This window comes from Hemiscyllium ocellatum, chromosome 2 (genome assembly GCF_020745735.1).
Source record: "Hemiscyllium ocellatum isolate sHemOce1 chromosome 2, sHemOce1.pat.X.cur, whole genome shotgun sequence".
NCBI classification, from domain to species: Eukaryota; Metazoa; Chordata; class Chondrichthyes; order Orectolobiformes; family Hemiscylliidae; genus Hemiscyllium; species Hemiscyllium ocellatum.
Genome location: NC_083402.1, coordinates 84335780 through 84348241, shown reverse-complemented (window position 1 = coordinate 84348241; position 12462 = coordinate 84335780). Strand labels below are relative to the sequence as shown.

The 12462-nt window shown below is 42.3% G+C and overlaps 1 protein-coding gene across 1 annotated transcript in view; it reads right to left on the bottom strand.

Moving 5' to 3' along the window:
* LOC132828169 (transducin-like enhancer protein 4) overlaps positions 1-1295 on the bottom strand; it is a 206342-nt gene extending 205047 nt beyond the window's left edge. The window contains exons 1-2 of the mRNA XM_060845101.1: positions 764-1295; positions 394-491 (exon numbers count right to left, since the gene is read on the bottom strand). Coding sequence (XP_060701084.1) covers positions 394-491; positions 764-787 — 122 coding nt within the window. The 5' untranslated portion in view covers positions 788-1295. The remainder of the gene's footprint in view (positions 1-393; positions 492-763) is intronic.
* Positions 1296-12462: the final 11167 nt, after the last annotated feature.

The window sequence follows — 12462 nt, the reverse complement described above, 5'->3', positions numbered from 1 at the left end:
TCAACAGAATGCAACGGCTCGGTTGAAGCAAGTCACCTCCGTACCCCATTGCATTGATGTTAAAAATCCGTCTTCATTTCATTTTCAACACGAGAAATAGTACCAGCGTTGCACTTATGCACCATCCAAACAGCAGCAACCTCGAGAACATTTCCCCTCAGACGATTAAATGGGAGGAAATAGAAGCTTACATGCAATTCTCCACGCGTAGACAGTATACAGTACACCATAACCCTACCCGTGCAAAAGGAAGACGCTGAGAAAAGGAGTAGGTTTGAAAACCGAGAAAGGTTTTTCATACCCTTACTGCATTCGTATAACTACACTTGACTTGTACTTCCAGAAACACTAATGTTGCGAGGTTTTCTTTATATGAAAAGCTATTCTATCTACCTGTGATACTGCGCCTGTAAAAACTGAAATTCTTCTTTGATGCGATCACACGATTCGGAGATGGTGAATTTAAAGGGCTGTGCAGGCTGGTGAGGCGCCTAGAAATAAGAGGGGAGAAAAACCAGCATCAGTACCGAGACAAGTCGTCCACCAATCCCATCAAATTGCTATTCCTTCACGTTATTGACAAAGCGAACGGAAACACTGCACCTTGCACGTCTCCAAATATTTACTGAAAGACTATAATTAAAGGCGTGTTGAGAGAAATCTAAAGCTCGCGTTGTGATTGTCCGTGTGTGATGTTTGGGGAAAGAGGAGGGAGATAAAACAAAACATACAAAAACAACATGCAACACACAAACACACTTACGGGATGTCTGGCTTGAGGATACATCTCGCTGGGATTTTTTGCACCAAAAGCCTTCTCGGTCGATCAGGTCAGAATTGGTGTCATTTAAGTTCCTTAATTTAAAAAGTCACCAAGTTGTAGGCGATCCGGTAGAAGGCGAGGATCTCTCCCTCTCTTTAGATCTCTCCGATCCCCAAAAAAGCGAATGAAACAAACAGAAAAAAAAAGTGGAGCATCGGGATGAGGGCTGCAGATTCTCCGGGAGATTTCCTCCGATCCGGGATCCTGCTGTGCGGGGCAGCGGCTCGAAGCGACCTCACAGCATCAGTGAGTCCAGACTGGCTGTGGCAGAGGGACAAGGAGCCTGGGCGACAGGCGGAGTGGTGGCGGCGGCAGCAACAGCAGCAGCTTCTTCCCTGCCCTTCATCCGATAACAGACCGAAGTAATGATTCGTGTTTACCAAATTTAGAAGCGCCGTGTCATTAACATTCTTACAGATTCACACCCCGGTCAACTTCACTTCAGCGACGGAAAGAGGAGGTATAGGGGATGTGATACTTCACCCGGAGCTGAGCGGAGCAGCCAGAGACTCGGGGTGGGGAGAGGTGTACAGATGGACCCTGGGATCTGTAGTCTACTTGCCTCTACTTCCGGGCTGCAGACTACGGACTACCGGAGCCGCACTAACTACAACTCCCATGAAGCTGCGCGGCACAATTCCTGCCCCGGCGGCTGCCGTTTTGATCTGCGGTCCAATGGCAAGCGGCGACTCTGCTTCCACCACACACCCCGCCGCGCGTCTGTATCAAACCGTCCACCAATCGTCGCGTGGGACATCGTTGGTCACGCCCTCCCATTCTCCAATGTTGGCCAATGCCAAACGGCCTCGGCTAGTGATCCCCACGTGGGGCGGTGACGGAGGGCTGGTGAACAGACCAATGAGAGTGGGTAGAATGTGCACGGCGGACGCCTGGCGGCGCAGAGCGCGTTGCCGTTCGCCGGGTGCTCAGGATTTTTTTCACCCTCCAGTGCAAGCGGAAAGTTGGTGAAAAAAGAGGAAACATTTGTTCATCTGTCAATCAAAGTAACGTGGGCTCTGCCGGCGTTAGGTGAAATGAGAGTGTTTTCCTCTCGTGCTCTATTCTATGCGAATGCTGTCTGCAATGTTGGTTAATTAGGGTCGAATGTCTCTTTGCAAAATACTGGAGCAATCTGTCATTACAGAGAGGGTTGGGGACCCCCAAGGCTCCGTAAAGGTGAGCAAGGGGAGGAAGGTGGGTGGTATGGAGGAGCACTTTGCTCGCACCTCCAGAATTTGACATGTTTTAACTCTGCATAACAAAACCCAATTCAAAAGCAAGCACGTCGAAAATTATATTTAACTACATTAGCGCTTTCACTTCTTCCTTAGGAAAACAGTGCCTTCTTTTTATTGATTCATTTTTACCCAGAGCGATTCCGGAAAGAAAATGGTTGATAGCCAACACATAATTTCAGAGATTTTCTTTTCTTAGCTACTTTCTGTATGGAAGCGCATGTGATTACAAATGTGAATGTTTCTTTGGAAGGCGGAAATGGAAACGTTATAAATTTCTAGCAATTCGATCCATCACTGCGGCCGACATTCATAACAACTAAAACAAATAAGTAATATGTGACCACTAAACAAGATACTGGCTAAATCGTTGTCTTAGATTTGAATTTTAATTAAAAAGAGCGCAAACATGATATCATTGAAATAATATCCTTTAGCAGTTAATTCAGATTTCCTCCAATTAGAGCTCTCTAGTATAGTCCAAAAATTGATTTGGTGGCAATTTTGTGGTAATCTCGTCATTCACACAGTTTTTATTGTAACACTTCTTTTCCTTTCAGCAGAAGATTCCAAAACATAGCAGTCTTCCCTTGACAACAAAGTGCTTCTATATTATGTTGTGCGATATTGCTTCCTTTTGTTCTTGCCATCTTCTGTTTACATTCTTATCAGTCCATCTTTTGATTGAATGAATGATTCTGGGAGGAGTCTGAATTTAAAACAAAGTGCAATTGTGTTCGTGTCGATTTTCAGATGTTTGATTTACATATTTATGACTTTCTGCCAACTTTATAGGTGGAATGAATGCTCCATGGTGCCCATGAAATTTAACTTGCCCCATATTCCAAACACGAAACATAGCACAATGATTTTAAGGTCTCTTCTGAATGAATGACCTAGAAGACGCATCGTTAAGAGAGTTGGGTAAGTTTTGGCAATTACATTGAGAGCAGTAGATACTTAGAAGTGACTAAAACACAATGATCGTTATCACAGTCAATTTTACACCGGCTGACCAGTTGGTTTCAATGTAGGTAGTCCAGAATATTGTAAAATTGGTTTGTTAAGGCTATTCAGTTTTTCACTCTTGTCTTTGTATAACCAGCAAGCCATTCATTATTGAGGATATTAAGATTTACAATGAACGTTCACAGTAAAGAAATACATTAACTGAAATCCTAAAATCTGCGCTACCCTTGTCGCGTTTTCTCATTGCTGAAAGGTGTAAATCTCGTCAGCAACTGTGTCTATTTCATTCCAGTTTATAATTCTTCATTATAAACTGTGACGACAAGACGGAAGAAATTCATCATCACCGTTTCAAGGCACAATTAAAACTGTGCCTTGAAAATAGGTCCAGACACTTCGCAAAGAGTTCGGAGTTCTGTATTGGGGTCTCTTGCACGGGGTCTCTCAATTCTACTCATAAGTATTTGAAATCAGTTGTTAATATCCCCTTTTACAAGCGGAAAATAGTTCAAAGTGACTCTTCCGACTACGCCCGGTGCTGTGAACGTAGCAAAATAGCTGATAGGATTGCCTAAAACGGGCGTGAGGTTCCTTGCATATGCAAATAAGAAGGCAAATGCCAAATTTAATTCAGCTCCGAGAAATTGAACAACAGTGACAATGATGCTACTCCCTTCAGGTTTGGTTTTTAGGTAGCCGAGGCGGTCATCAGCAAAGGGTGAGATCTTGCTTTTTTTTTAGTTCACATGGAACTAGAAGCAGTACTGTCCATGTTGTATTGCATGCTGCCTTTGCATGGACAATTCTGGAGTCGATTACGAGTACTGGAGAATTTCTATCCAATTGACTGTCCTCGCACTTCTGTATGCAAGATGAATTTAGATTATAGGATCAACGGCGTTCAAAAAATATTATGAATAATGTAACATTAAGTTTAGATCATCTGATATGAATTAGTCTTTCGGATTCTCTTATTCCTAGTATCAAGATTGAGAATGAAATACATTTTAAAATCAATGGTTTCTGCACTTTGTGTTGAGGTAATTGTGAAAAATTGTGCGGGGGTCGTTGCGAAATTCGTTAACACGAGAAACATAACGTGCACGGGTATTGAATTAACAGTTCTTCTAAAAATAGAAGGGTAAATAAGCCTAGGTGTGAAAGGGGAAGCTCTTGCTTTATGGAATCTCTTTGTTCCGCGATATTTCTCAAGATTTACTATCACCTCGTCATTTCTAATTTTTGCTTCCGGGAGTGATCCAACACCCAGTATTGGCATCAGGTACAAACATATTCTTCCATTTGAAGTTTCCAGATGTGAATGTAGCCTACAGAGATGAGGTGAATAATTATATCCACCAAGAGTTGTAAGGTCCTAAAAGTGTTTTCTTCAGTTGTAACACAGGCTTAAGTAAAAGTCCCACTGCTCACCGTTGTTTTACCATTAACCGATATTCTAATGCACCAAGAAAAATCACCCTAAACATCTCGGAAAGGGCACCAGGTTCTGATAAAAGTGTGAAATTATTTATGGAATAGATTTTAGATTTGGAGTTAAGAAAGCTATTTGGTTGAAATGCAGAGAGATTGAATTGGGATGTAAATAAGCACTAGGTTCAGTGATCTTGAACAAGTAGAGGAGTTGAAGCAGACAGATTGAGAAGGTAATTTTTGAGAGAGCAGGCCAGTAAAGTTTGAGAGAAAATGAGGTCAAAGAAGTTGAGTGTGTGGATGTTCAGACAGGTGTGTTTTGAACAGCCCACCACATGGAAACGTCAAATGTTTGAAGCCTTCACCCACAGCCCACCTCATATGCTGCAGACCTTGTCAGAAAGAATGCATTCGCAGATCTTCTGGATTCACCTTATCAAATTCCTCTTAAATAATTTTTCACCACCATTTCAGGTAGTGCATTCCAGATCATTATCCAACTCACTCCACAAAAAGACTCACAGTTCACTTCATCTCTTTTGATCAATGTATTAAAGCTTTTTTAGAAAGTTATTTCACGGGAAATGGGCAATGCTGGCTAGACCAGAATTTGTTATCTACCCTGAATTGCCCTTGCGGAGGTGATAGTGAGCAGTTTTCTTACATTGCTGTAGTCTATATGAGCTGCAAATGTGTTGCTGGTTAAAGTGCAACAGGTCAGGTAGCATCCAAGGAACAGGAAATTCGACGTTTCAGGCATAAGCCCTACATCAGGAATCCAAGGAACGGGAAATTCGACGTTTCGGGCATAAATGTCGAATTTCCTGTTCCTTGGATGCTGCCTGACCTGCTGCGCTTTAACCAGCAACACATTTTCAGCTCTGATCTCCAGCATCTGCAAACCTCACTTTTTCCTTGTCGTCTATATGAAGTTGGTTCATATGGACTACCTTCATTGAAACTAATATTAGGAAAGCAATTCTAAGATTTTGAGCCGACAACAGCAAAGAAGTGGCAATGTTGTTTCAAGTCGAGATGGTGCATGGCTTGGAGGTGAAGGACTTTTGCCTGAAATGTCGATTTTTACTGCTCCTCGGATGCTGCCTGAACTGCTGTGATTTTCCAGCACCACTAATCCAGAATCTGGTTTCCAGCGTCTGCAGTCATTGTTTTTACCTTGGAGGTGAACCTGCCTCTACTGTACTGCCTGTACTGCCCTAACCCTTCTGTGGAGTAACATCAGTATATTTGGAAGGTGTCCTTTAATTAACAACAAATACCTTTGGGAATAGGTTCGCTTTGCTTATTCTATTAAATGCTTTCACGATTTTTACGCTCAATGTCCTCTCAACATTTCATGTTCTACACATAGAAAATCTTCAACTTCTGTTTCATATAACTATCATGCCTCATCCATGATACCTTCCATTTTATTATATTGGTACATCATCGTATTGTTTTTTAACATTCACATTAAAGCACATCAACTACACTACCATCATCAATCCTTTCCATTAATTAAGTAACTTAATCCAAGTTATTTGCTTTATGCAAAGAAGAAGCAAGGAACACCAAGCCATTTGGATCTCCCAACCCCCTCCCTACAATCCCCACTGAGCCTGCACTGCCATAGAGTTACAGAGTCAAACAGCACGGAAACAGACCCTTCGGTCCAACCAGTCTATTCCAAACATAATCCCAAACTGAAGTAGTCCCACCTGCTTGCTCCTGGTTGATATCCCTCCAAGCCTTTTCTATTCATGTATCTATCTAAGTGTCTTTTACACATTGTAATTGTTTCACTATTTGATGAGCTTCTATCAGACCGTGTCTCAAACTCCTATACTCCAGTGAAAACATCTCAGGCCATCCAGCCTTTCTTTACGACTCAAACCTTCTGCACCCAATCATGAATGATCTGATTATAACCTTAAATCCACGTTTCCATTTGAATACAGAACTGGCTGAATGGTAGAAGACAGAGGGTGGTGGTGGAGAGTTGTTTTTCATACTGGAAGCCTGTGACCAGTGGAGTGCCACAAGGATTGGTGCTAGGTCCTCTACTTTTTGTAATTTACATAAATGATTTGGATGCGAGCATAAGAGGTACAGTTAGTAGGTTTGCAGATGACACCAAAATTGGAGGTGTAGTGGACAGTGAAGAGGGTTACCTCAGATTCCACAGGATCTTGACCAGATGGGCCAATGGACTGAGAAGAGGCAGATGGAGTTTAATTCAGATAAGTGCAAGGTGCTACATTTTGGGAAAGCAAATCTTAGCAGGACGTCTACACTTAACAGTAAGGTCCTAGGGAGGTGTACAAAATAATGAAGGGCATGGATAGGGTAAATAGGCAAAGTCTCTTCCCGGGAGTCCAGAACTAGAGGGCATAGGTTTAGGGTGAGAGGGGAACGATATAAAAAAGACCTACGGGGCAACATTTTTCACACAGAGGGTGGTACATGTATGGAATGAGCTGCCAGAGGAAGTTATGGAGGCTAGTACAATTGCAGCATTTAAAAGGCATTTGGATGGGAATATGATTGGAAGGGTTTGGAGGGATATGGGCTGGGTGCTGGCAGGTGGGACTAGATCGGGTGGGATATCTGGTCGGCATGGGCAGGTTGGACCGAAGGGTCTGTTTCCATGCTGTAAATCTCTATGATGCTATGACACTGCTTTCAGTTCCATTTCAGGTTAAGTTCCAAAGGTACATTATATATTGTGAGGGAAAAAAAATCCACCTCTGTTTTAAATGGGAAATCCCTTATTTTAAAACACTGACCTATAAATCTCAATTCTCCCATAAAAGGAGCATCCTTTACATTATCTACCCTGTCAAGATTCCTCAGGATTATAGATGTTACAACAAGTCACTTCTTATTGTACTAAACTCCAGCATTTGCAAGTCTAGCCTATATAACCTCTCCTCATAAGACTACTGAAGCTGTTCCATCAATGACCTTCCCTCAATCACAAAGTCAGAAGTGGGGATGTTCATCATTGTCATTATTCAAGGTCATTCATGTCTCATCAGATACTGAAATAATACATGCCCAAATGAAGCAAAGCCTGGATAATATCCAAACTTGGGCTTACAAATGGTGAGTACATTGTTGCCTCAAAATTGCCAAGTAATTACAAATCACCCCATCATGTTTTGGCTTATTGCTGAATCCCCTACTATTAACATATTAAGCAGAAACTGAACTGGACTGGTCATAGAGTTCTACAGTAAGTAAATCATCTCCTGACCAGCATTTCCTGGAAGCACATGCAGGTTAGAAGGGAAGTTGCTCTTGACTTTCCAAAGCCTGCCAACCATCTACAAAGCACAAATCAAGAATGTGATGGTGTACTCTCCTGGCTGAGTGTAGCTCCAACAACACTCCAGAAACTTGACGCTATCTCAGACCAAACCACTCTCTTGATTTGCAGCACATCCTCAAACATTAACTCTTTTCACCACTGACACACAGTAGCATAAATGTGTATCATTTGCAGTGCAGAAATTCACCAAGGCATCTAGAGCACTCCCCCCAAACTCATAGTCACTACCATTTAGCAGGACAAGGACAGCAGATACATGGGAAGTCCACCAGCTTTGAGTTCTCCGACAAGCCATTTACCATCCTGATTTGTAAATATATTGCCGTAAATATATCTTAGCTCAGCACCACCTTCACAAGGTCAATCAAGAATGAGCAATGGATGCTAGTTGAACCAGTGAAGCTCATATCCCATGTGTATATATATTTTTTAAATCCACATTGTTGGTTAGATGCTAATGTTTTGCTGTATGTGAACAACTTGGCTAAGGTTCAGCAGTTCTGAAGCAGAGGTTTTCAGGAAACGTTGTCCAGGCACTCACCACTTCCTGGATCCAAATCCTTCAGTTGCTTCTTTATAATATGTGGAGAAAATTGCATTGGCTAGAAACTGGCATTTATGTTGATAGCATTCCTCTGGATGAGGCCAAGATGGATCATCCACTTGGAACTTCAACTGCAGGTTGTTGCAAACATTTCTGGCTTATCTTTTGTGCTGGTTCATTAGGCTCTCCCATCATTGAAGATGGGGATATTTGTGGAGCCTCCTCCTTCAGTGAGTTGTTTGATAGTCCACAATTCATAAATTGGAAAAGACAGAAATACAGAACTTAGATCTGAACCATGGAATAACCTCACCTTGTCTATCGGCATGTGTTATGTGGCAAGCAGGTTGTCCTGTATTATAGTTTCACCATGTTGACACCTCATTTTTATGTATGCCTGGCACTGCTTCTGGTATGCCCTTCATTGAATGAGGGTTGATCCCAGGACTTGGGGATGGCAATGTGAAGAAAATGCTAGACCATGAGGTTGTGTTGGGGTACAACTCTGCTGCTGCTGATAGCCCACAGTGCTTCATGAATACTCAGTCTTGAGTTGCTAGGTTGGTTGAAAATCTATTTTATTTAGCAGGTGATAGTATGATACAACATGATAGAGGATATCCTCTATGTGCAGACCAGACTTGACCTCCACAAGAACTGGCCAGTGGTCACTCCTACTGATACTTTCAAAGACTGATGCATCTTGACAGGCAGATTAGTGAGGATGAAGTCAAGTGTGTTTTTTTTTAAATCTCTTGTCATTTATCCCACCACTTGTCACAGACCCAGACTAGCAGCTATGTCCTTTTAGACTCGACCAGCTCAGTCAGTAGTGATGCTGCCAAGCCATTTTTGGCATTGGCCACTGAAGTCTCCTACCTAGAATTCATTTTGCATCCTTGTCACCCTGAGTCCATCTATTAAGTGGTGTTCAAGAGGAGAACCGATTCATCAGTTGATGAAGTTGTGGATGGTAATCAGCAAGAGGTTTCTTGCCAGTTTTTGACCTATTGGCATGGTGGCTCAGTGGTTAGCACTGCTGCCTCTCAGCACCTGCATCCTGGGTTCGATTCCAGCCTTGGGTGGCTGTCTGTGTGGAGTTTGCACATTGTCCCTGTGTCTGTGCGGGTTTCCTCCAGGTGCTCCGATTTCCTCCTACAGTCCAAAGATGTGCATGTTGGGTGAATTGGCCGTGCTAAATTGCCCATAGTGTTGAGAAATGTGTAGCTAGGTGCATTAGTCAGGGGAAATATGGAGTGGTGGGGTGTGGGAATGGGTGTAGGTGGGATACTCTTCGGAGGGCCAATGTGAATTTGTTAGGCAAAATGGCCTGTTTTCACACTGTAGGGCTGCTATGACTTCATGGAAATCAATCTTGATGACTGCCTAGGGAGCACTCTCCTTACAGTGTACCAGTGAACCACCATAGCTGCTGGGCCTGTCTTGCTAGTGGGATAGAATTTACCCAGAAATAATGATGGTGTTACCTTGAACATGGTCTGTAAGGCACAACTGTGTAAGTGTGATAATGTAACCAAATTACTTGATTAGTCTCACTGGTGGCATGATAGTAGTGAGGAGGGTATGGTAGGGTCAACAGAGCTGAGTTGCTGTCATTGTTTCAGGTCAGTGCCAATTTCTCCATCTGGTTTCATTCAGTTTTTGAGAATTTTTGAAACCAGATAAAGGTGACAATTCTCCTTGTCTAGAGGACATGAGTGAACCCCAGATGCATTTTTATAACCATCGATATCGGTTTCATGGTCATCATTAGCCATTTAATTTTAGCTTTTTTACTGACTAGAATGTTCCTGAAATTGTCACAACTTTTTTTTGGAAAACATATACATTTCCTAATTTACCTTTCTTTTTGATCCAAGTTGACTGAAAGCATGAACCAAGTTTCTGTACTTAACAATAATTAGTATGTGTTACAAATCAGTAGAATCTAACTACAGATAAGCAATTATGAGCCCACCAACATATAATTTGAGTAATTAAAACTCTGATCCACTTTTGAAGCTCCTTCTCTGTACACAAATAGACAGACATAAAAATATGGGTGTTTACAGGCAAAGGGAAAGACTGGGAAAAGAGTTCAGTGATCTCCTCGCCCACTCCAAGGAATTGCTGAGATGATTATTTTACAGATCGCAATGCTATTTCTTGATCTTCTTTCTCCAGATACTTTCATTTGTTTACAGGAGGTACCCCAGGGTGACTGGCACATTCTTATAAAGATCTCTGACTTATTAATGAAAAATCACAGCTCGCAACAACTGATAGTCAAAGTAGATAGCTACCTTCAGCTGGCTTTTACTTCAGAGCTGAAACCCAGTTCCTTCCCTTCCAAAGGTCCAATTGCTTTTGCCCAAAAATTCCCATCCCCAATTTGTTCGGCTACCTGGAATCAATCCCATAATTGTTGGCAGACAGGAGGCCTTTATCAGCAACAAGTCACTAGTTCACAGACCAATCAAATACTTGTTGTCGGCCACATCTCTATTCATATGTGACCTCCTGGCACCAGCTCACCCTGAACTAGGTTTTCCTCACTGCTTGAACCATCAGCTCTGTAAACAGCACTTACAATAATTGTCAGATACTCACTTTTAAAAAGTGCAGTAATCCTTCAACAATTCTTGGCTTTTAAAACAGTTATTTTCCCCAATGTAAAGATCAGGAACACAGCAAAATAAAAATATATGGTCTTTACACTCAACATTTCTTTAGCTGACTCTCATTTCTTCTCACTCCTGATCCCCTCTCTCCTTCCCTCTTGTATCCTCCCCAGCTCCCTTCTAGTTTCCACTCCTTATGTTCCATCTTTGCTTCGCTCTCCAATCACCTTGAGACATCCCTCTCCTCACTCCTCTTTTGAGCTCTTCATTACCTCCTCTCCCCCTCATCCTCTCCCAGTAGCGATCCCATAACTACTGTTCTCCCTCCTTCCCACTCCTAATCCCATGACTATCATAAATTGCTTGATATGCAGTTAGTTTTACATGTGTATATACAAATCATAACAAACCATAACTTTTCATGGAGTGCTCTTTTGTAGAGTGCTGTACACCTCACTGTTTACCTATTTCGAGATCTGTATTACACAACAATAAGCATTAGTCTTGCTGAATACTTACAACCAATGAAAATTCCATGTTATTCATTGATTGGGAAGGCTAAGATTTTTCCATTTTTATAGTAGTTTCTGAAGTATTGTAACACAGAATTCCTAACATACTGAGATAACAAACAAGCAAGAGTCCATTTCTCCACTTGCACATGAAAGGTTCTTGATCTCAACTATGCTTCCAGCAAAAATCAAGTACATAGGGATAGAAAGAAAGTTGAAGAGTGAGACTCCTCGCACATTTTGTACAATACAACCCGTTACAGAATGATATTTGCTGACACTTGTCATGCGTAATTGTATGTGTCTCAGGACACATAAGAAGAAATAACAGCAGGATGTGACTATATGACCTATTATGTTTGCCCCACCGTTCAATACATGGCTGATCTTACCGTACAATTCCATTTTCCTGCCTGGTCCCCATTTCTGTTTATTTCCTGAGATATTGAAAATCTGTCTACCCAATTTCAGCTTTAAATAGCTCAGTGATGGAGCATCCACTGTCCTCTGTGGGCATATAATTACCAAGTTTCATGAACCTTTCAGTGAAGAAACTTCTCCCTGCTTCAGTCTTAAATCAACAACTCTGCAATGCTGACATAGTTGAAAAGTGTGGTGCTGGAAAAGCACAGCAGATCAGGCAGCATCTGAGGAGCAGGAGAATTGATACTTTGGACATAAGTCCTTCATCAGGAATGTGGAGGGGTTGGGGGGGGGAGCAAGTGGGAAGAGGGCTGAAAGATATATAGGAGGGTTGGGGTGAGAGTGGGGGGGAGGTAGCAGGGAAAGCAATAGGTAGATCCAGGTAGGAGAATGCTGATTGGTCGGAGGGTAGGGTGGAACAGGTAGGTGAGAAGGAAGATGGACAGCTCAAGAGGGCAGTGGAGGGTGAGATCTGGGATAAGGTGGGGGGAGGGGAGATGAGGAAATCGACATTGATCCTGTGTGGTTGGAGGGTCCCAAGGCAGAAGATGAGGTGTTCTTCCTCCAGGACTT